Source organism: Eucalyptus grandis, chromosome 5 (genome assembly GCF_016545825.1).
Source record: "Eucalyptus grandis isolate ANBG69807.140 chromosome 5, ASM1654582v1, whole genome shotgun sequence".
Taxonomy (NCBI): Eukaryota; Viridiplantae; Streptophyta; class Magnoliopsida; order Myrtales; family Myrtaceae; genus Eucalyptus; species Eucalyptus grandis.
In genome coordinates this window covers 3,461,819-3,486,827 of record NC_052616.1, presented here as the reverse complement: position 1 = coordinate 3,486,827, position 25,009 = coordinate 3,461,819, and the positions used below count along the sequence as shown (strand labels likewise).

The 25,009-nt window shown below is 37.4% G+C and overlaps 1 protein-coding gene across 1 annotated transcript; it reads right to left on the bottom strand.

Moving 5' to 3' along the window:
• Positions 1-11,588: 11,588 nt before the first annotated feature.
• Positions 11,589-14,354, bottom strand: LOC104414242 (transcription factor bHLH62). Its single transcript, XM_010025290.3, has 8 exons — positions 13,257-14,354; positions 12,962-13,156; positions 12,791-12,856; positions 12,629-12,697; positions 12,466-12,537; positions 12,153-12,380; positions 11,987-12,068; positions 11,589-11,894 (listed from the first exon to the last, which is right to left on the bottom strand). Exons 1-8 carry the CDS (start codon positions 14,100-14,102, stop codon positions 11,857-11,859), a joined length of 1,596 nt encoding a protein of 531 aa, XP_010023592.2. The 5' UTR covers positions 14,103-14,354; the 3' UTR covers positions 11,589-11,856.
• Positions 14,355-25,009: the final 10,655 nt, after the last annotated feature.

Here is a 25,009-nt window from a genome sequence, read left to right as displayed (position 1 = left end):
CGAACATTAACCTAATATGCAATGTTGTTTGTTTAATCAATTTAGTCTATAGTTTGTATGGAAATGTTCAATGTTATTCTTGAATTGAATTAGTGGAAAACAATATTGAAAATTTTCATACAGTCTAAAGAGTCTTGAAACTATATTGAACAAATTAAAAGTTTAGAGAGTTCAGAGATTATATTAAACAAATTCAAAGTTTGGGGATTATATTACGCATTAGGCCAAAATTCATTGACCATTTCTGTCATTTTCCCATTTTAGAATATTAAACATAAAGTTTCGAGGGTATTCAGCATTTTTTTTTTTTTTTTTTTTTTTTTGTGGTTTATTTTCTCTGTCTTCGTATCATCCTCGGGTTGGATAGGATTCCAGCGCCGAGCAATGTTGAGGCAAAATGCAATGGACAAGACACGGATCCCCAACTAAGCAATTTGAGAAGATCTTTTAACTGGATATGGAGGGAGGGCCCATCTGCGGGCACCAGCAGTAGATGACAATCATGTTGATTTTCGAGGGAGTTAGAGATCATTAATTTCTCTGGCCTCGGAGATGTCGAGTGGATGAGAAGCAACTCTCAAGGCGGGGTCGGGCGGAACGGATGTCCATGGCCCTACTGGGGTGCTCGTCTTGGGTGCCCGAAGCAGACAGCTCCACAAGCGTTTGTTTCTTGGCAATCCGTCAAGCTATGGCGACCGTGGAACCAAAAGCTGCTCGGTTTGTCTTCCTCTGCGACATGAAATCTTTGCCCTAAGCTTTTTGTGGGCCAATGCTAACCCCCTCTCTCTCACTCACTCATGCTGTTTCCGTTCAGGCTTGGGGTGGAAGGGAGAAGGAAAGGCGGTACACCAGAAACCCTAGCCACTCATTCTGTCATCATCAGTGTGAATTCAGAGGGGATGGCATTAAATGATGAAGGTGATGTTTGTTGTGTACCCTCCAAAGCGAGGCCAAGGGCAATTTAATGTGGTGGTATGGGGTTCGAAAGTGACAAATGCATAAACACGGAGCATCCCGTCTGCTGCCTGTAGGGGAGATGTATAAGCAGGAAGTCAGGATTGTCGTTAGAGAGTGTTGCCGAATGCCAACCAATGGAAGGAGAACTGCGATTGAATGACTTGTCCACTTGTTTGGTTTTGCGCCATTCTTCCAAAAGGGAAAAAGAAAATCCGACAAATGTTGTTTAGATGAAAAGGAAGCAAAGATCGTTGCCACATCGATTTCTCCGAGGCCGCCGAATTTGACTTTCATTGTGAATTCACGAAACTGGAGATTGTTCGACCTACGCTGGTGTCTTGACTTGCGGAATGCGTTCACGTGATTGGAAAGCATCCAAATTTGTACCGTCAAATATGCCACTTGGTCCTCCTCCATCCTTTGTTTTCTCTTTTGGTTGAGGTGAATTGTGCTCGGAGAAGACGACAATGGAGATGTAAAATATATGCATTTGGAGAGTCTCCATAGTAGGCAAAGGGATTATTTTTTTAATTGTACATGTCTTCGCTCGCATTAGCCCTTTGGTGGAAATAGCATACGGTATGAATAATGTGTTATGGTGTTAAACTCTTCTCTTTGAAGGGTATGTCAATATTTCCATCTCTTTTGTTATATCTTAATTAGCCATCCTCCGTTGACAAAATTGAAAAAAATTAAGATCAAATTGGTATTTGTACAATATGTTTAAGATTAATTGGACAATTTTCCCAATCTTAAGCTTATTTCTTGCATGCCTTTTTCCATGTCCAATCCATGTATGTATGCAGCTACCAATAAATAGTAATGCCCCCATTGCAAGCAAGAATATAAGCGCGAAACCTGATGGTATGTTTTCATTAGCATTGAATCAATAGACATTATATTTCCTGTAAACAAAATAACTTTTATTATCCACGCGACTGTTAGCACTTACGATAACCCATCATTAGTCATTTTCAAATTGGCCTTGTAAAACAATTCATGATTTCTGATAAATATTGAACGATGGCTCCCAGGGTTAGAGTAACCCCTCTAGATTTTAAGCAAATAAAGTATAATCATCGAAAGTGAATCCCTTAAAACTTCATGAACAAAAAATTTAATTACCCTCAAAGTATAAAGTGTGGAATGTAGTCTAGATTCATAAAGCATTTGATCCACTTTCAATAAATTACTCAAATCTAAATAGAAAATATTTTTGAAACCTAAGGCGTTGGCAACTTAGGTTTGCAAACAGGGCATACTGTATACAGCATGCAAGTAAGGGTGATTAGTTTTAAAAATCGATTTTCAAAAATTGAAGCTGAGAACCGCGCATTAGTTCCATATACTTACCTGTAAACCAAACCAGCCTAGTTCATGATTATGAGTATGCATGTTGGTGTGATAAAGTTGCCCGTTGCTATGGATCATGTTGTTATGAAATGCACACTAATTTTGAAATTGAATGTTAGGATTTCACCCCTATAAGTTATTAGTGTGCGTGGTGTATAGATTTGGTAGTCGATCCATGTCCATTTGATTATATGTTGTTTAATGGGATTGGATTTGTCCCGGCGCATCTGATTATATGCTATTTGAGGTGTATTTTCTGTTTACACGTTGGACTAGATTTGTCTCCACTGTCCCAATTTATAATTTCAAATCTACACAAGTTGTATTGGTTGTGCATCTTGTTTGGAGTGGATTTGTCATGTTTTGTTTAGATGTGATTTAAATGTCTAATCCATATTAATTGGATTCAACCATTAGACTTACTTTGAATGCACTCTATATTGTCCAAAATGATATCAATCATGCATTGCATGATGGAGTCGTCGTTGCATCATGACGTGGTGATTTCACATTAGGGCATACGGAAAAATAATCATGTTTTCAAGACCATATAAGAAAGTTCTATGACTGTAAATTAAGGAATGATGCGATATCACATGATTGAATTTAACCGGAAATGTGGTACAAACGTTCGGATTGAACCTTTATGTAAAAGAAGAACCTTTATGTAAAAAGCCTATAACACTACATGTAAATTAGGAAATCCTCCGACCACGTGTAACAGAACACCGGGACTTAGATATTTACTTTTCACCGGTTAGTTAAACCGTAGGTAATTAGTTGTTTTTTTTGGTCTGAGTAGGTAATTAGTTGACTTGCCCCTAGTACCTAGGGTTTTAGGTTTCCAATCAACATGGGAATGAGTGTGTTGGTGACTCTTGAATGACGCAAGATTTGAATGGCCGTAACACATCCAACCTAGGATAGGAAAGGCTCTAGGCATAGACCAAGAGACAGGATTTTCGAATTTGTGACATCTTTTCACTTTCGACTTCTTTTTTTTTTTATAATTTTGAAAGCAAAACTTTCCTCCCTTCGGAAAACCTGCGAAAATGTTATACCGCGGCGCGACGAGGAAAGCAGAAAGGCGAGGTTCTACAAAACGCACACCAATTTTTATTTTTATTTTCCCTGAGAGAGTAGGGCTTAAATATGAAGTGATGAGTTGCCAAAGTGAATGAGGAGATATATACTGCATGCGTTAGGCGAACGATTACTTTATTTATACAAAACGAAACCACACCTCTAATGGACAAACCAAGGAGCACCTCTCTTGTTATTATGATGATTACGTTAGGGATTCCAACTATAAACAATACAAATTCACCTGAATCTCCTAAAAAGAGGACGCTTATTTGATAGATAATATGCATCTATTACTGGCACTATGGGAATTTGAGGTACACATACCCCAAGTGCCAAAACATAGGATATGTGGATACATAAGTGTCGGAATTGGAGAAAAAATGAAAATTTAAGTGTCAATAGTGAGAAGTGATATTTTCCGACGAGAAATTTAATGATGTGGTATTTCTTTAGAAAAATAATTATTCACTTGGTTAGATAAACTCAAAAATGTCGTTTTGGTCAAAATTTGACTTTAATATAAATAATCATTAAATTAAAATAAAAAACTAAATTAAAAGAAAGGGAAATTAGCGAGGGCTTTCATGGTCCTCACCACTGCTGCCCCCCATTTTTGGAAGGGGTTAGCAACGATGGGGCGATGGTCGGCTGGGGTCGCCGAGCCCTTAGCCAGTGTGTCGTGGAGCCCTCAACTAGTGGTTGGCAAGTTGCTGACTGCATGCAAGGGCCTCCATGCCCTCGTCCAGATATAAGGTGAGGGGTCATGGCCCTTGGCCATATTTGGGAGAGGGCCTTTTTTTTAAAAAAAAAAATATATATTTAAACTAGTTGTTTTAATTTGATTTAATTATAATTTATATTAAAAATCAATTTTGTGGGCAAAACGACGTTGTTTTGAGATAATGATTGCTGGTGGACATTTTGACAAGCCACATATACGGTTTCATTAATAAAATAATATTACATTGGATTTCCGATAAGTCTCATTGGAGTTGACACGCAAATATCCAATTTAAAAAAAAATGGCACTTAAGTATACATTTTCAAAATTTTGGCATTTATATGTCCACCCGTATCAAGTTTTGACACTTGTGATGTACTTCTTCCTTAATAATTTGGACTTTGAATCAAGAAAATAAATGTTTAGGGGTTGTTTGGACAAGTTTTTACGCACCTTGACTAGTAAAAACTAGGCAATCTTAAGGGTGTACTTCCATAGATTGATCTAGTGCATTCCAAAATTTGATATGTAGAGTGTCTCTAAATAAGACTTCAACCTAAGATTATAAGGAGAGAAGCAACCTCTCTTGGCATTTAAGCCAACACCTTATTGGTAATAATAATTTTTTAGAGAAAATTACGTTTTTTTTTGGTAAAGAGGAAATTACATTATTTTTTTTTTTTTGGTAAAAAGAGGAAATTACATTATTGATCCTTGTCATTTTCAATGATTTTTCTTTCGGTCCTTACACTATGTTCGGTTATAGTTTTTGTCCTCTTGCTATTCTCCAATGATAATTTAAGAAAACTTCAGTCAAATGTCCATTCAGAAGATGCTGGAAATTGCTGAGTCAACCTTGGCAACTAACACGCGGTCCTTGTACTATTGACATGTTCAAATAGAGTCCATGTACATTGGTTTTGCAATAACACTAGTCCTCATTCCATTGGTCAATCAAATTGTGAGTAGAATTTTTCATATGCCTATTTTGAATAAGACTTGAATGTCTATTATTTGACACATGACAAGCAATCAAACTCTATAATAGATAGAAAAAGAAAATAGATTGGACATCGAATTTACATGATTCCATCAGTCTGACTTAAGTCAATGGACAGAGTAGGAATAATTCAACTATAAATCAAGCGATATAATTGAAATTACAATTACACTTGAGTCACTCAAACACTCGTAGTGTTTTTTATGTCTCAATTATACTCAATAACTCGCATAATGTTTAGCTTTACAATTCTTTATGGAATAATCTCTCAATTTCATAAGGGAATTTACAAATCTTACCACAAGATTTATTGATGTCAATACTCTTGGATTGCTTCATGGTGTAATTTACAAAGAGTAGATTCTTGAATGCTCTTCATAGTGAAGACACTTCTCATATACAAATAAGAGTAGGATCCAAAGTAGGGAACCTACTCAAACTAGGTAACCACTTAAATAAGAAACCAACTCCAACTACGAAACACATTCAAATTAAGAAAGCTTCATTTTTTAGAGCATAAACTTGAGATATATTTTCAACAATCTCCACATTGGCTTGATGTTTAAGTCAAGTCATAATCACTTCATTGGAACTTGATCCTTGCTCTCTCCTATAGCTCATCGAGGCTCAATCACCACAAACATTTTCTAAGTCCAAGCCTCACTTGAACTTTGCCAAAATCATGGACCTCATTATAATACCAACTCTAGTTGCACCTTTTAATTACTCTATAAAGATTTTTCAACACAGCATTCTCAACCACAAATAAAGCAAAATCATTGTTGCATTCACATATATGTCAAAATATCGAATACGCACCTTGTTAAGTTTAATAGTTACAACAATAGTTGAAAATAAAATAGGCAATTAAATGTTTCATTAACAAGATAATCAACAATGTTACTTGGCACACTTCTTCAAGAATCTGACATCTACTCATAGTCTATAGAGATCTATTCATTAGGTAACTTGTCGTACTAAGCGCATCCGCCAAGAATCTCCAAGGCATACTATCACTATCGAGCATTTTATAGGTCATTTTTAGTAATGATCTACTAATCAACTTTACAACTTGTTGTGGTTTATTAGTACTAGTATAGTGTTTCACTATGCCTTTCCTCATGCATAATTCGTTTAACAATTTTGAGTAGAATAGTATACGATTATCTGTCTGCACATGCTTGATTGTCTTTCCTGTCTCATTTTCAATTAAAGTTCTCAATTTATTCTAATAACATCATCAAACTCACATCTTAGAACAAATACCAAGGTCTTCCTCGATTAGTCATTAATAACATTTCGCATAAATTTGGCACTCTTTGTCAAAGGAAATCACAACAGTGTACAAACATCCAAGTAAATCAACTATGCAATCTCTATAGCTTCTCCAATAGTCAAACTAAATTGCATTTTCTATCATTGATCTAGATCATCACACCTACATACATTCAGCTTATCAACAACATGACCACACATCATGTTCATTTCAGTAAGAACTCTCAATCTTCTATCACCAATGTGTTCCAAACGCATATACTACAATTCAGACTCTCAAACAGATGCATGTGATGTGTCCATAGCGAAATACATTACTATCTCACCTTAAAACTCATACATGCCTTCGTGCTTGATACCTCTCACTATAATTAGGGCACCTCGAACAACTTTTAGAGCTCTACTTTCTAAAGTATATCAACGTCCATTTAAATTTAAGCACTAAAAAAAGGTTTCTTCTTCAATTTTGGAATGTACCTCAATCCAACCAATGTCCTTACGATACCATCATGTATTCTGATTATAACATCAGCAACACCTACAACATTGCATTTAGCGTTGTTCACCAACTGAATTTTGTTGGAAAACATCTCTATGATATTTGATGATTATTAGACTATCTCAATTCTAATTTTTATTATGACAAATGCATGTAGTGAAATTGGTTGTACATCATCAATGATCTTGCTTATTAGCAAAGATGAGAAATAATCCTTGATATTCTAAGTTTAAGGATCGGTCATGATAGTGTGTTTGGAATTCTTTGGTACTGATAACAATTGGAGAATCATTGATCTTAGCATTTTGTGTCATTCAATTGGTATTGTCATTTAAGATAGTAAGCTACGCCACTCACAATTAGCATCGGTGATAGTGTGCATATAATAGTGATGGTGATGCGTTAGATTTGATGATAGTAAGATACACACTAGAAATATGATCATCGATGATTCATAATGTAGTTGTTACAAGATTGGACTCCATAGCAGAAAAACCAGGAAAGTAATAAGAAAAGGCAGTCGATAGTTTGCTATTTTAATAGTTACAGCATGCCTACTTTTAAAGCCTAAGACAAGCAAAATAAACGATTGTAAGAGCAATCCAATCCTGTCCTAAGTCTTCTCTAACGACTCTTAATGGCTAGCTGATCTCCAATGGATACTTTGAGAATTCCAGTATATAAGGGGTAGTGATGTTGAGAAGAGAGTTAGTCAAATTGAATATTGCGATCATTATCACATACAAAAACTGTATTTGATCTTACTTTGTATTGCTCTCTATATTGGTTTAGCACTAGAACAACTAATAGTCGAGTGTACAAGTATAAGAGCAATTTGTGTATTCTGATAGTGTGATCTATTAATTGAAAGGAAAAACATTAGCCAGTTGTAACTTGCTTTGCTGATTTTAGTAGAATCCAGCCACTATAAAGGTTATTAGTCTAAGAGTGGAGGTGGGCTTGGATATAAAGCCAAAAAAAATAAACCGTTGTGTTATTGTTATGATTCACTCTGATTTGATTACATCACCACACAAGCTATTTTGTTTGAAATACTTTTATGAGTGCTGATTGTTTAATATTCCGTAAAAGTTTTTTATATCATCACTCAACCTATTCAAACCCCCCTTGGATGTTGTATTATTAGCCTCAATTTATTACTACCCTTGTATTGATAAGTGATAAACCAACTCTTGTTTGGAATAGCATGAAATGAACAATCTAAATCCATTATCCTTTTGTCAAATGATGACTCAGCGATAAATAGCTACAGGTGCAACATCATCAGTAAGCTCAACTCAAATTCCTTTAATGTTCTTGTTCTTCAGCTTAAGACAATCCTTTTTAAGATATTATCCCTTGCCACAACTCCAACAAATGGCATCCCTAGTCTTAAATTGACTACACCTATTTGAGTTTATTCTATTTCTACTAACACGAGTACTATTTCTTTATTTGCTTTCACCTACTAAAGTAGTATACACAAGTTCTCAAATTCTCTCATACAGATGTCCTCACTCACAATCAAATCACAAACCCCATTAAACATCAAGTTTGTTGACTTAGAGGGATTACCAACAGCAATAGCAATAGTATTCCAACTATTAGGTAATAAGGATAATAGAATCAAATCACATAACTTATCATAAAGTCAATCTTAATTGAATTCAATTGACTAACAATCATATTGAATTCATTAGTGTGATCATCAACCAACACATATCCGCCCACTTTTGAGTTAAATAGACATTGCATCAAATAGACTTCATTGATTGCAAAGGGTTTGTCATACATGTCTAACAAGGCCTTCGACAAACCCATGGTGGTTTTCTCTTTCACTATATTAAACGAAACAGAGCCAATGTTAGCTGAATTACACCCACCGCCTATCTATCCAGCAATTCCTAACAACTTGCTTCATCAACTCCGACTTCTTCTATGACAAGGGGTAAGTGTAGATTCTTCTAGTTCATGTAATTCTCAATCTTCATCTTCTAAAAACCAAAATTATTCCCATCAAATTTGTAGATTTTCTATTTTCCTTCTTCTATCGCCTTTGATTCGCTTTAAGTCAGCGAAGCCTAATTTGGGTATCAACTGTTGTAAAAACAATTGATCGAACACTATAATAGACAAAACAAAAAAGTAAATTAGATATAAGATTTGCGTGGTTTGGTCTATGTGGTCTACGTCTATAGGGAGAACAATAAAAATTACATTATAGACCAAACGATATAATAGAAATTACAACCAAACATGAGTCACTTAATCACTTTCAATGTTTGCCAGTCCCTAATTATATTCAATAACTCACACAATATTTAGCCTTATAATTTATTATGAATTAATTTCTCAATCTTACAAAAAAAAAAATCACAAATCTTACCATAAGATTTATTGGTTTTTACACTCTTGAATTACTTTAGGGTGTAATTTATAGGAGTCGCCTTTTGGATGCTCTTCACAATGGAGACACTTATATACGGACAAGAGTTGGATCCAAAACAAAAAAATCTATTCAAACTAGGTAACCACTTAAATAGGAAATCAACTTAATAGGAAACCAACTATAACTAGGAAACCCATTCAAATTAACAAAGTTTCATTTTTTGACCTTAAACTTGAGACATATTCTCAACAATATGTATATGTATAAGTTGCTATTGTTAACACTTATCGTTTGATTAGTAATAATTGATGAAATTTTTTCTAGAGCCATTTAATATTCAAAGGTTGAGATTGAATCAAAAGAACTCCCATATGTGTCTGAAATATTCCCTCTAGTAGATAAATAGTCAAAGTTGTGGTCATACTATTTAAAGTTTACTTCTAAAAGCGATTCTAGATACGTCTATTTGAATCAAAGATGAATGAAATAAGGATGTCATTGTTGAATACAATGGAGTTAAATTTGGTGAAACTGCTGATCAAGCAACAATAAGCTTAGAAACTATTGATTAATAGTTGGTCTTGGTTTCCATTTTTGTATGCTTGTTGATGAAATATGATGAAATTAACTGGGCACACATGGACCAAGATTGATCTTTATTAAAAATACGAGGGGCAAGGGTATAATATCTTTTAGGAGTTTGCACGTGTAAGCGTTCCGTGTCAATACTCGGCAATTTTCAACAAATTTCGATAAATTTTTTTAACGGAATGACTTATATTATCACAAAACCCCCAAAATTATAAGAACAAAACATGTAATTTCCTGTTAGTTTTTTTAGTGTGGAGCGCCCTTGTATCTTGATTAAGAGTAAGTTTATATATCTGGGAATTTGATAAAGGTAATTACTAAAATGAAAACAGAAAAGTGTGCTGGAAATTGTAAAACAGACATAATAAAGAATGCAGTGATGCTCCGAACATTTCAATCGGTGCGATAAACTTTTACCTAAATGATATGCCAAATTGCTTCTATGGCACTCAAAATCTCGCCCTAGCCGATCAACCTAGGATCGCATCAACGGATGAGGACTTGATGACACTTTGTAGTCAAGGCTCAGGGCGTATTTGCATCAATGAAAAAAACCCACGATTACAAAAATGAAAAGAAAAAGACCCTTTTAAATTTTTTTTTTTTTTGGTCGAAAATACTAGTGAAATGACATATACCTATCTTTTGTATAGCAGACTAAAAGGATCAAAAAAGTCCTGCTTTAAAGGAGGAAGAATAAAGAACACACCGCCTTCGCTGTCATTAGGTACGCGGTAGAGAGCAAGACTGCAGAAAGGTTCCCTCCAAAGCTCACTTTGGATTCCAGCTAATACAAAGAGTGTAGAGAGAGAGAGAGAGAGAAACCGGTCATTCTCAGGATTGGGACTGGACTCAAGACGCCATTTTGTCCCTACTAACCCAGCTGGTTCCCAGGCCAAACGAATCTAATCTCTCCCATAAGTTACGGGATATCTCGTTTCTCCATGTTATTATGTCATCCGAATCGTGGGTCCCCCCCCTGCTGGATTTCTCCATCTTCTCTCTTTCCAGGAAATGAAAAAACTTGATGGGAACAGAAGCGACGTCGTCCTCAGCGGAACTGTTCTTGTTTGGTTGCTGAGAAGGTAGGCGAGAATGATGGTGGAATTTGGAAGTCTATCGAGATCTTTTTACGATGATGATGATGATTATGATGGTGGCGGTGGAGGAGAAAACAAAAGTCCGATTTGCTAGATCGCTACCTTCAATTGCTCCGCCTTTCCCGCCTTTCCTGCGGTCAAGATCGAGTGGGGTCGAATCGAGTAGAGAGTCAGGCAGGAGTCTTTCAAATGATAGACGAGACAAGGAACGCCGACCATGTGAAAGGTTCATCGGTCGTGCATCCGGGAGGGTTGATCGGTTTGATGAGAATGCATAGAAAAATTCTACCTAAATTGTCATTCGGACTTTGATCCGTTGATGCGTGCTCTCTGTGGTCCTTAGGAGAAATTATTACAAGGCAACGCTACCTTTCTTCCTTGAGTTGGAAGATGCATCATGCATTGCCACGATATTCATGACCTTAATTTGTCGGACACTTGAGCGAAAGCTTTGATTCAGACAGCACAAAACGCAGGATGTGACATCATTGTCAAGTTCAGCATCTGTTTAATATTACCGTTGTTCAGGGTTACAAACACAGCGAGATTTGCTGAAGCTGGTAATGCATTTGAGCAGGCGAAAGCCCGACAACAGAATTACCGGTTGAGTCTCTGAATAAAGAAATTGCAGCATTTTAGAAATGGCAAGGTGACACCAGAGGCCGAAACAAAATGCTTATATATCAGATACAAGATCCCCAATTAGTTCTACTGTCGACAATCTCGGAAAGAATGCTTCAAAGAATGACTAAGCAATTACTGAGATCAAGAATCGGGTCTGTATATACATAGGGCTCTCTCTGTCTCTCTCTCTCTCTCTCTCTGTGTTTGTCTGCAAGGGCCCCTTGTAAATTGTTGGACTCGTATTGTTCGTTAGCGCGGGAACTACAACTCAACTTTCATCTGAGAAGTCGCCAGGGAGCCTGAAATTTTGCAGCAATTGTCAATACAAAAGATGGATTTCATTTTTGATTTACGAAAGCTCTATTTGCATCGAATTCTCAGATCCGTGTACCTTGTTCTACTCTCTGGGGCTCAATCTGGCCGAGACCCATTTGGACTACACTTTGGAGGTCATCCTCCCATAGAGCTGGGGCCTGCAGACGTATGGAACACTTTCAATTTTGAGATCCTACAAAATTTAATCCATAAAATCAATGTTTATGTTGCATTTCAATTACCGGAGCAGAAGCTTCGCCGTAATTGTCCACACAAAGAGGCAAGTTCAAGCTGGCATCTCTGTGAATTCCGGAATTCAAAAAGTTCACTGGAAATTGGGCATCCATATTGCTGGAAACGACGCTTGGCATCGGCATTAGTCCTTGTGGGGGCTGATAACTATACAACATGGACCCCGACGAATCAACTGGATAGAGAGAATTTGGTAAGGGTCCTTGAGGGTGCAAGATCTGCAAGTTCAAAGCATCGAGCGTGAGTTGATTTGTTCGAATTTCAATTAGACCAGTAGTAGCGAGACCGCCCCGTTTAGCTTACATCTTTTGACAGGAAAGCCTCCAGATTGAAATCCACTGTGGGGTTCAGAGTCGACAGCTTCATGGAGAGAAGCTGCGAGAAGCAAGCTGAATCAACACCCGACTTTCGGAATATTTCAATACAAATCTGGATGAGTCAAACCCGAGTTGGGTTTTGTACGTACCTCAACCTGACGTTGCAAGGACTGCACGTAGTTAATGATCTCATCGAGCATCATAGCTTTCCCAGTGACCTGAAATTTGTAAGGTCGAAAGCTTTTCCATTACATTCTCCCTTTTCGCATTCCTAGGAAAGATATATTAAGCAGGATAAAAGCAATGCACACCTTGTTGCAGTTAGGCACGAGATCCTGGAGAGCCTTCATCCTCAGACTTATCTTCTCTCTCCTGACCTATCGAAAAACGAAAAGGAGAGACAAAATAGAATCAACAATCATTGGTCGAAATCCAGATGGGACTAGCAAAGGGGAAACTAGCTGAAGAGATGGAGCAAGTACTCTTTCAGCAAGGCTATGGCTGTCAGTGGCCTGACCCCTTCTTGCTCTCACATGGATATAGTCCTTCTGCGGCTCCGCCATCTTCGAATTCTCCTTGCTCTGTTTCTGGTCCCCCTTTGCTGCATCTTTCTCATTGCCGTCAGTCTCGGCGGGTTTGATTTTCTTGGTTATCGGTTCTTCATTCTCCATGGGAACCTGCAAAATGCAATCTCTCTTTAGTTTTCCATCACAAGATCATGCGGAAGAGAGAGTATCTCCGAGAGGGCACAGCTTCAAGGAACAGGGATCATATTACCTCAGAATCTTTAGCAGATTGTGGAGAAACAGCCGAGTTTCGCCCTTTTGCTTTCAGGATCGGTTTCCTCTTTCTTGAATTCACGTCGATTTGTCCATTGGCACGCATCTCCCCATGCGTGACCTGCTCGGAGATCGAAGACCCCTCGCGGGATTCCCCCATTTCTCCATTTTCAGGGGTCGAAGTAGAGACCCCTGGCTGGAGGAAGCTTCTCTCATTCCCTTGTGCACAGATTTGAGATCCGACATTAGCCCTCAGTGACTGACTGCTTGGAACCCTGCAAAATCTCCCCGAATCGAGCTTATTCGCCTGTTTCCCCAGGAATTCCGATGCATTCAACCCGAGGCCACCGTTTAGATTGGCGGCATTCACATTCCTAGGGCCGAAGCAAGAGAGCCTCGCCGCCCTCTCGGCGAACCCGGGATCCGCCATGACCGACACGAAACTCGGGTGGCCCGGAAAATGGCTGCCGGGGGCCGGGAAGCCCCCGTGGGCGAGCTGATCTGCCATCGAGAGGCTGAGCTTGGGCGGCGAATTCAGAGGGGTGCTGTAACAGGGAGTGTTGGTGGTGCTGTGGTTGTAGGACCCCGGGGAGGCCTGGCCGGAATCGCAGATGCTGCCGAGCCTCCCGATTAGCTCCCGGATCATGCCCGCCTCGCCCTCGCCAGCGTGGGGCGCGACCGGGGACGACACAATGGAGCTCAGGGCGGACTCAAAGGGATCGCCCTGATCCAGGGAGTCCTCCCAGCCGGTGACGAGGAAGCAGTTGGGGAGCTGGTCGTTGGGGTGAATGCCAATGCCAAAGGTGGATGAATTCTGAGTCAATGGAGTGGAGCTTCCTTCCATTTTCGTCTTGGGGGTTTGCTATTGAGCCTGGAGAAAGGAGCAAAGGCTGCTTCTTTTGTGTGGAAATAAGAATGGTATCAATTAAAGGAGAGGATTGCAGAGGAAGGAGGAGGAGGAGGAGGAGGAGGAGGATGATGAGGAGACCATTGAGAATGGGGGTTGAGTATTTGTGTTGTGCTGGGACACATTGGGGAAAAGCAATGAAAATATAAGGGTGACAAGGACAAGCAATGCTCGATCAAAAAAAAAGAAAAAAGGACAAGCAATGATAGTGCTAGAGTTCTTGTGTGGCACTCAATTGGGGGTGAGAACTGAGAATTGGAGGAGAGAGAAAGAGAGATGGGTGTGCGGGAAAAGATAAAAAGAGAGAGAAGAAAACAGAGAGAGAGAGAGAGAGAGAGAGAGAGAGAGAGAGAGGTGGGGGAAGTGGTGGTCAAGGGAGGACGATAAAAGAAAGCCAGTGTTTGTTTGACTTTTCCTCTTAGAAAAATGAGGAAGAACGAGGGAATGTTGTTTATACCCAAGGGGAGTGAAAGTTTGATTCATTTCACCTAGTAGAGTTGAGATATTGCTTAGACCTCAAAAAAAAAAAAAAAAAAAAAAAAAAAACAAAAACAAAAAATAAAAAAAATAAAATAAGAGCTTAGATATTGCAATTTTTAGTGGGTAGGCAAATTCTTGTTTTCATTCTAGGGTAGCTAATTTCGCGTGTTTTCCTTTTTGAAATAATAAAGAGGGATTGTGACAGGCAAAAATTGATGCCATTTCAAAAACTTATATCAAGATCGTGTTAATTGGTGTCACTTTCAAATTTAATGTGTTGTGGGGTACGAACAAAAAAACCCAAAGCCTAAAAACCCAATCATACCGAAATTTCGAGGCCCCGGATGACTAGTTCAGTCTTCAGGCATGTTTTATTTTTCTGTTTTGGGGGTCAAGAAGCCCCAAAAAGGCCTAGCACGGCCCCAGATATTTATTTTTTTAACAAATTCTTAATATTTGTAATTTAATGTATATGAAAACTATTTGCTGTATTTAATTGCAAAGTAGAAACAACATGCAATTCTTCAGTTGAACTCCTTGACTGATTATGAATTAGGAAATAATGATATGGGGAAACAAATAAATGATTAAACAATGAATGGGCAATAATAGCGGTGCTAGGGGACGAATATGGAGAAATGGCCAAAAAACTGAACAATACCTTAAATAAGTTAATTCAAGGATGTTATAATATAGCATAAGAGTGAGAGCCCCTTTAATTGGTGTGTGATTTGACGACGAAGCACACAGAACTCTAGTGGGCTAGTGATGATCCGATCATATGAAGGTGCGGAGTAATTACAGGGACAAAAGGGCTTGAACATGGCACGACTCCTAGTAAGCTTTGCGGTTAGTATATGAGGCAAGAATGAATTCAAACACATTAAATAAGAGAAAAATGTTTCTAAATTATTTATGTGAAATTGAAATTAACTCATAAAAAAAGAATTTTTCAACATAGTGACATCTTTTAACATTGGAACTATGAGTCAAAAGATAAAATCATGAGACCCGGTATAAAATTAATCAAAGCGAACAGTAGAGGGATCATCCGTGGGTGTCATACAAACACCTCCGGCCTTCAGCCCCACGGAAACAAGTCTCTAAATGAGCTATCCGGATAAACTTAGAGGTCTCTTTATTCCACCTGACCAATGGGTATGCTCTGTCGAAGTTCGAACATAAGACTTTGGTTTCGTTTATCAATTTTACACATTTTATCATCGTTATTTGATAGTTGTACCTTAGAAATTTAATAATGAATATATTTTCTGAACTTTCGAAAATAGAATCAACTCAAGCTTTCGTCCAAACCGGCTGGGATCGAACTGAATATAATTCCATTTGGGTCTTTTCTATTTGCATGAAGCAGGCTAAATCAAATGAGTTTTTACATAGCATCCGATGGTGCATATGAGTTTGGAATAATTTCTAAAGAGGCTCATGGTAATAAAACAATTTGGCATGTCTCACAATAGAAACTTCATAGGCAATAAACCCGATTTATAATAATAGGAGGAAACTTCAAAATGCATGTTTCATACTCTTTCTCCAAACTTCTCATCCACACTTTCTCCAACCTTTTTAGATAAAATATGTGGCTGCTACTTCTGGATCACTCTACTCGTTATTCGATAACACTTTCGATTATCGAGGTCGCCATAGTGCATTTGTTTTAGTTCATTTCAAGTAAAAGAAATGTTGGTTGATGACTTCCATATGAACTTCTAAAAAAATCAGTTAAACTCTACAAAATAATGACGAATTATGCACAAATCAATATATCGATATTTAAACGTTTTTAAAAAAATTGTGTGTCATTTAATGTGAAAATTAAAACTAAATGGTATTTTCAATTGGGCAGTTCCTACTGAAATGCTAACGAAACTTTGAGATTTTCATCTCATCTAAAAGTTTGGATAGATATACATATCGACGAGCAGCATTGATGTACTTGATTATTGTCTTCCTAACCTTGTAGAATTATCTGAAGAAGTATCGACACTTGTAATTCCAGTCTCGCAAATGGTCACACAATATCCATTTGGCCTTATTTCACGTTCATTTCTATTTTCAGTCAACATACTATTTTTAAAAAGGAACCTTATCTCCCCAGGGTTGACACAATTGGTTGAGATTCAAGGAATTTCCAGCTCGAGAATTGAAGGTCTCATGTTTAAATTCCACAAATTGCATGCAAACGGCCCTATATCAAGGACATGTTATAGATGAAGCCAAATATTTTTTATGGGCTTTTTTGTCTTTTCTATCAGATTTGCTTTTAAGTTAAAAGTGATATCTTTATATTAGTGATTGCAAGACACTAGTCGTCAAGATGCTGAAAAAGTAAATAGAGAGACAAGAAAAAGAGAGAAGAAAAAATTGAGTTTTTTCTTTATGAGGGTTCTTAATTTCTTTGTGCCCCGATCTTGAGAGAAGATCATCGTTGTATTCCAACTTTTTTCGAAATTTAGTGGATTCGCAAAGTGCCTTTGTGCGGAGACGTAACTCAGGTTTGGATGAATTTCGATAACAAATTTTCTAGCGTGTTATTCTGATTCTGTTATTTTATTATTATATTATGTCCGGTGAATTGTTTGCGAGCGTTATTTTTCTGGAATCGATGTGCGATTTTGTAACAACTGGTATTAGAGCCTAGGTTGGCTAATCGAGAACATTGAGGGTTTTTTGGTGACGTTCGATTGAAAGCAAACATGATAACAAAAGATAAAATCAGAATCGATAAGTTCGATGGGCAGGATTTCGGATGGTGGAAACTACAAATCGAGGATTATCTTTATCAAAAAGATCTCTATGCACCACTTGAGGGTTGGAAACCCAAGATGGCGGAAGTGGATCCGACAACAGAAGCTGGATGGAAAATTCTTGATTGAAAGGCATTAGGTGCGATTCGTCTAGGGTTGATGAAAAAGATAGGGTACCACATCGCGAAAGCAAAAACTACAAAAGAAGCTATGGATATTCTAACGAATATTTATGAGAAGTCGTCCACATCAAATCAGGTATTTTTGCTAAAGAAACTGGTTAATATTAGGGGTGAGCATCGGTCAGGGTCAACCTTAGACCGACTCTAGATTGGCCCAACCTTGCTGGTCCTAGTCCGGTTCCCAAGGGGACTAGGTCGGTCATTGATTTTGAGATCCCTAGACCAGCACTGTGTGGGTTGATTTTTGGTCCTGAAAGTTTAGGGTCGGTCCAACCCGGACCAACCCTGAATTTATATAATAAATATAATATCTAATATATCTAATATATTATTTATAATTTTTTTTATATAGTGATTGATTTCAATAGCATTAAACGGCTCTTTAGTGAGATGATGAGTTCAAGTAATTTTACATTGTTCTTTAATAGATTAGACTTTTAATGTCTTTTACGGCATTAATAATCATATTTATAAATGAGGAAAATGTCTTAATGAGGAGTCCTCACGGCGTAAATAGTTCCTCATGATATTCTCCTCCAATACTCATTCTATTATGTCTTATTTGTCCTCTTAGTTTTCAATAACCAAAATCGAAAGAAACAACTTCTCCGCTTGCCATATGACATTTGCCTCCCACGCTTCTAGATCGCTTGCGCCACTCACCGCTCGATGCTCGGCTCACTCGACGCTCACCTCTCTTCGCTGACTTCACTTATTGTTGAACCCATTTGGTTAGTTCGGTCCTTGGTCACCCTTTCAAAAAGTGCAAAAATGAAACAAAAAAATTATCGATCGATTCTGGGTTGACCCTGGAACCAAACCGAACTCATTGGGTCAGTCCGGTTCTCGGTCCCAAGCTCAATAGGGTTAGTCCTCGATTCAAAAAATATAGGACCAATACTATGTGGGTTGGTCCTAGGGTTAGGGGTAGATCAGCTTAACTCGGACCATGCTCACCCCTAGTTAATATGAAGTTATTTGATAGAGGTTCTGTAGCAGAGCATATTAATAGTTTCATGTAGGTCACGGATCAATTGGAATTCGCAGGCATAAATTTAGATATGAAGCTTCAAACTTTATTGTTTTTATGTTCTCTTCCAGAAAGCTACAATACCGCGGTGCATGGAATTTCGAGCACCATGAAAGATGATTTAACTCTTGATGATGCTGTGAGTAGAGATGCGAAGGAAAGTCTCAAGTGGAGATAATTTTTCTGCATCTACATCTTCAACAGCACTCGCGGTGGAGAACTGTGGAAGAAGTAAAGGTAGAGGAAAATTCAACGGGTGTGGCAGATCACAATTAAGGGGTAAGAGATAGGTTGCAAAATATAAGTGTTGATTTTGTCACAAAACCGAACATCGTAAGTTTCAGTGTGAAGCCTACAAAAAAAAAGCAGCAAGATGAGAATCAAGGAGCTAATGTGGTTAGTGATGAATCTTTACTAGATAACTTGTGTTTGTTTGCAGGGTTTGACTTGACGACAGATAAATGGTTTATTGATTCCGGTGCTTCTTTTCATTGCACTTTGCAAAGAGACATATTTGATGATTATGCCAGTAAAGATTTCGAACAAGTGGTTGTGGGAAATGACCACATGTGTCTTATTGTTGGGAAATGAATTGTGATTGTGAACATCTCAGGTGGAGGACGTTTAGTTTTGCGTGAAATTAGGCATATTTTGAAATTGAAGAAAAATCTGATTTCAACTAGTAAACTTGACCAAGAAGGTTTGGTAATAACATTTGGATGCGGAGAGTGGAAGATAACATCAGGTGCAAGAATAGTAGCAAAAGGAAAGCGTACGAGTACACTTTACCTTCTCCAATGAGACAATATCAGTGATATGGTTGCAATTACAATGGCTTCAACTAATTTGTCCACTCTTTGGCATTATCGTTTGGGACATCTTGATAAAAAAATGTGCAAAGTAGTTACACTCAAGGAAATTACTTCCAAGTTTGCAAAAAGTTGAGTTAGATTTTTGTGAGAGTTGCATTTATGGAAAACATAAAGTTGTTAGTTTTCAATTGAATGAGCGACAAAATAAAGGTCATAAGCTAGAGTTGGTTCATACTGATGTATAAGGACCTGCTCAGGAACTCTCTTATGGTGGTAAGAGATATTTTGTCACATTCATTGATGATGCAACAAGGAAGACTTTGGTCTATGCTGCTCTTAGAGAAAAATCAGAAGTATTCGGGATATTCAAAATGTGGAAGACCATGATAGAAAAAGAGATACGTTATTAGATTAAAACTTTGAAGTCTGATAATTGTGGTGAATACACGAGTAAGAAATTTGCAGAATATTTGAGTCGAGAAGGCATACACAGGTTAAAAACTGTTCCTAGAACTCCTCAAGAGAACGGTGTAGTCGAAAGAATGAACATGGCTATTCTAGAACGCGCAAGATACATGAGGTTATATGCGGGTCTCCCGCTACACTTATGAGCTGTCACAGTTGATGCAGCTGTTTATCTTATCAACAGAAGTCCATCTAGTGCGTTGGATGGAGAAATGCCACAAGAACAGTGGTCAGGTAAAAAAATTAATTATTCACATCTAAAGGTGTTTGTTTGTATTGCATATGCTTTGATTGAAAGAGAGGATAGGAAAAAGCTTGATGCAAAGTCCTAGAAGTGCGTCTTTATTGGATATGGTGGCGACGAGTATGGTTATGGCTTTAAGATTATGAGAATAACAAAGTTATCCGCAGTCGGAATGTGGTATTTCGTGAAGAAAAAATGTACAAGAATCGTTAGACATAGCACGAGAAGGTAGTAGAATCAAAATATGTTGAATTAGACACAAGGCCCGTGAAAATGTTTCCAGTAAATCAAAGTGCACTTGAAAGAGAGGTTCAAGATGCCTATTATTAGTGAAGAGGTAGTTCAAGAGGAACGCAGTGATTTGGAGTAAACTAATGACCCTGAAGTACCTATCTTGAGAAGGTCTACACGTGTGAGAAAGCCAAAGGTAATTTTTGATCCATCAGCTAATACTATTTTGAGCCATGTCTTATATACAGATTCAGGGGAACCGGAGACTTACGGTGAGGCAAAGGTAGACATATCTCACTTGCAGTGGGAGTGTGCTTTGAAAGATGAGATGAGCTCATTACTTCAGAACAAAACTTGGGAGTTGACCAAGTTGCCCATAAGTAAAAAAGCTTTATTAAACAAATGTGTGTACATGATTAAGAATGAAGCAGATGGTAGTATTAGATACAAGGCGAGACTTGTAGTCAATGGCTTTTCTCAAAAAGAAGGGATTGACTACTCCGAGATATTTTCACATGTAGTGAAAATGACATCAATTAGAGTTTTGTTGAGTATAGTTGCAGTAGAGGATCTTCATCTTGAGCAGTTAGACGTAAAAAATAATGTTTTTACACAGTGACTTAGATGAAGAACTATACATGGCACAACCTAAGGGTTTTGAAATCAAAGGTAAGGAGCACATAGTATGTCACTTGAAAGCTTGAAACAAGTTCTGCGATAATGGTACTTAAAATTTGATGGTTTTATGAAAGAAAAAGGATTTGCACACTGTGAATCTGATCATTGTGTTTATTTTCACAAATATGATGATGGTGACATTGTATATCTCTCTTTATATGTGGATGACATGCTGGTGGCTAGTTCCAATATGAAGAGAATCGTAGAAGTGAAGAAGATGTTATCATCATAGTTTGCTATAAAGAACTTGGGAGAGGCCAAGAATATTTTAGGCATGAAAATCATCAGGGACAGGAAAAATAAGAAATTATGGTTGTCACAGGAAGACTATGCGAACAAGGTGTTAAAGAAATTTAACATGGATAAGGCAAAACCGGTTGCAATTCCTCTAGTGAGTCACTTCATACTTTCCAAGGATATGTGTCCGAGCATTCAAGCTTTGAAAGATGAGATGAAGGTAGTTCTATATGCATCAACAGTGGAGAGTTTGATGTATGTCATGTTGAGCACGAGACTGGACATTGTACGTGTAGTGGGAGTTGTGAGTCGATATATGCAAAATCTAGACAGAGAGCGTTGGAATGCAGTAAAATAGATATTAAGATATTTAGTAGGTACTTCCAATTACTCACTTTGTTATGGTGGCACATCTCTAGAGTTGTAGGGTTATGTAGATGCAGATCATTCGGGTGATCGAGATAGTGGTAAGAGTACCACTGAATATGTCTTTACAGTTACAGGTACAACAGTGAGTTGGGTATCTCAACTATAAAAGATAGTGGCTTTATCGATGACAGAGGCAGAATACATGGCGATCACAGAAGCTTCCAAGGAAATCATATGGTTACAAGATTACATAGAGAAGCTACATCGAAAACAACCAGTCGGTACACTGTGGAGCGATAGTCAAAGTGCAGTGCACTTAGCAAAGAATGATGCTTATCACTTTATCAGATCAGCATTGAAAGATAATGAGTTAAAGTTACAGAAGATTGATGGCTCGAAGAATCTAGCTGACATGTTGACAAAGCTAGTAGACAGAAAGAAGCATATTTTCTGTACTAGTACCATTGGTATTACTCCATATTGATTGATGAGGAATATCGCAGAGGCACAAGTTTTTCAACTACTATTTTTTGAAGAAGATGGATGCAAAGTTGCTTGGTGCTTGGATATATTGTCTTCAAGTGGGAGATTGTTATAGATGAAGCCAAATATTTTTTTAGGGGCTTTTTTGTCTTTTCTATTAGATTTGTTTTCAGGTTAAAAGTGATACATTTATTTTAGCGATGGCAAGACGTTAGTTGTCAAGACGTTGAAAAAAAAATAGAAAGACAAGAAAAAGAGAGAAGAAAAAAGTGAGTTTTTTCTTTACGAGAGTTTTCAATCTCTTTGTGCCTTGATCTTGAGAGAAGATCATCATTATATTCCAACTTTTTTCGAAGTCTAGTGGATTCGTAGAGTGCCTCTGTGCGGAGACGTAATTCAAGTTTGGGTGAACTTCGATAACAAATTTTCTAGCGTGTTCTTCTGATTCTATTATTTTATTATTATATTATGCTCGGTGAATTGTTTGCGAGCGTTATTTTTCTGGAATCGACGTGCGATTTTGTAATAGGACATCAGTTTCCCCCAAAGACCCGAACTTAACCAATTCACGAGACTTGCAACTTGTTTCACGGGTCTCCAAATAGTCGAGCCTCTGTGCATATACTCCTAAGTAATAAAAAAAAAAAAAAAAAAAGACACCCTAAGCAGGTAAGTCGGAAGGACCATGTATAGTGTTTTAAACGTTGGTATGCAAGAAAAGGATTACATGATAGTATGCCCACACTGAGACGTACAATGCGGCGTACCAAGTATTATTATTTTTTATCATGCATGGGAAATGAAAGTCGAATGAAGAATGATAAGCATTAGAGATACAAATGTAATTTGTTTGGAAGATAAGGGGGTGGAAAATGAGAGTGAGAGAATGTAGACGCATTGGCGGTGCAAACGGGGATGTCATTCTAACGAGAGAGGAGATACAAACTTGGAACTTCAAATGTCATCTATACACACATCAATTCGCATTCTCATTTTTGAAAACTTATGTTTTGATCCTTCAATTTTGTTGCTAGATTTCAACTTTTCTTTATCCAAATATATCTCCAATTTCAAATTAAGTGGATTTTGTTCAAAACTATTTTCACTTTCATCTTTTCCTAAAAAAAATTGCTTCAAAAGATATATCAATATAAAAATAGTTTAAAGTAAGTGGACTTTAAAAGAAGGAAACAAAAATAAATGAAATTTACTTTCCAAATAAAATGTAATTTTCATGCTTTTATTGTAATTTTTAATCTAGTGAATGTCAAGTGGAATCTATCCAAGCAATAAAATAAGCCATCCCTCAAAGTATGAGTATTATTAATGTAATAAAATATGTTTCCTTTTGTGACTTAATTTCAATTCAAATGAAAAAATTATCTATATAAGATGCTTTATCTTTATTTGTTGTTTTTCAGAATTTAAAATCAGCGAGATGAGTCAAAAGCAGTAAAGATTTCGGAAAAGTAACAGAATTTTCCGGATATTTCATCTTCATATCTTTATCTATTTTATGGGTTGGATACCTTTAAAAATATATTAGAAGACACTTTTCCTTTACTTTTAAACCGAAGTTTATTGAATAATAGAAGTTTGAGGATAGACAATTACGTCTGAATTGCATAATGGCTACATGACTTGCCACATGGTAATCAGGTAAAATTAAGCGCCACATGATAAGCACATACACGAATATTCTCCCTATTCAAATTTTACTTGTATAGAATAAATTATTTTTTATATGAAAAAGGGTTTAATAGTTTAAACGATAGGCATAGATAAATTTGCTTCCGTATTAAGAAAGAAAGGGGAAACTTGACATTTCAAGTCGTTGTCCCCTGATGAAGCTAAGTTAAACAGTGGCTTGTGTCGTCAGCTTTTATATTGGTCGGTTAGATTATATAAATCCACGTTCGTACTTGTTGTCGATGGATGAGCACATGCAAAGAATAGAGCCTAGATTAGAAACTCTCCTCGCTTAGCATCTTTTCGTTTTCTTGTGTTCGTAAATATCATCATTCTAGACTTTTCGAACACTCGATTAATTCTTATTAAATGAAAGTTCTCCTATTTGAATTACATACCGGATAATTATCGAAGGCTCTCGAACATATATGCTTCCGAGACAATCCTAAAAGAGCGAGCGAGCGAGCGAGCGAGGGAATGATTAAAATCCAGATCTTCAAATGAAGTCGTGACGCGAAACCGCTTAGCAGATGGATTACTGCTGATCCTTGGTAAGGCTTGATGCACCCTGTTTTAAAATGCTTTCAAATTATTATATTTTTTTTTCCGCAACCGTTTTGTTTGACTTTTTCTTGATAGGGAATCAGAAGTGGTGCAGAGTGCTCCAAAGGATGACTTGCCGTCTATCAAAAGCTTATTTTTTGCCTTCACAAGTTAAACGACGACTGATCCAACACTCCAACAGATGCAGCACTCTATCTAATATTAAGTAAATTATGTGACTTGCAAGTAAAAGAGGGAATCTCCAACTAACGGAGAATAACCGGAACATGTCGATTTTGTCTGTTCTGAAATGGGTAAATTTTCCAGGCAATAGTCCGTGAAATTGTGGGTGTGTTTGTTTTTTCTTTGCCGATTTTTAGTGTTGATTCAACCGACGTGATCATGTTCATTTTGAAAATAGTTATGTGTAATTATTGGGAACAGCATGTGATCATGTTCGTTTCAGAAATAAAGGAAATAAAGGAAACAAATGGAGTAGATAACTCATCCGTGTAACTCACAAGTTGTGGGGCAGATATTATCAGATCCCCTCATGGACTTTTATGGCATTTTTTTGTAGCTAGATTTCTTGAAACTCTTGCCCACGCGACCGTGATTTTTTCCAGTGATTTGTAG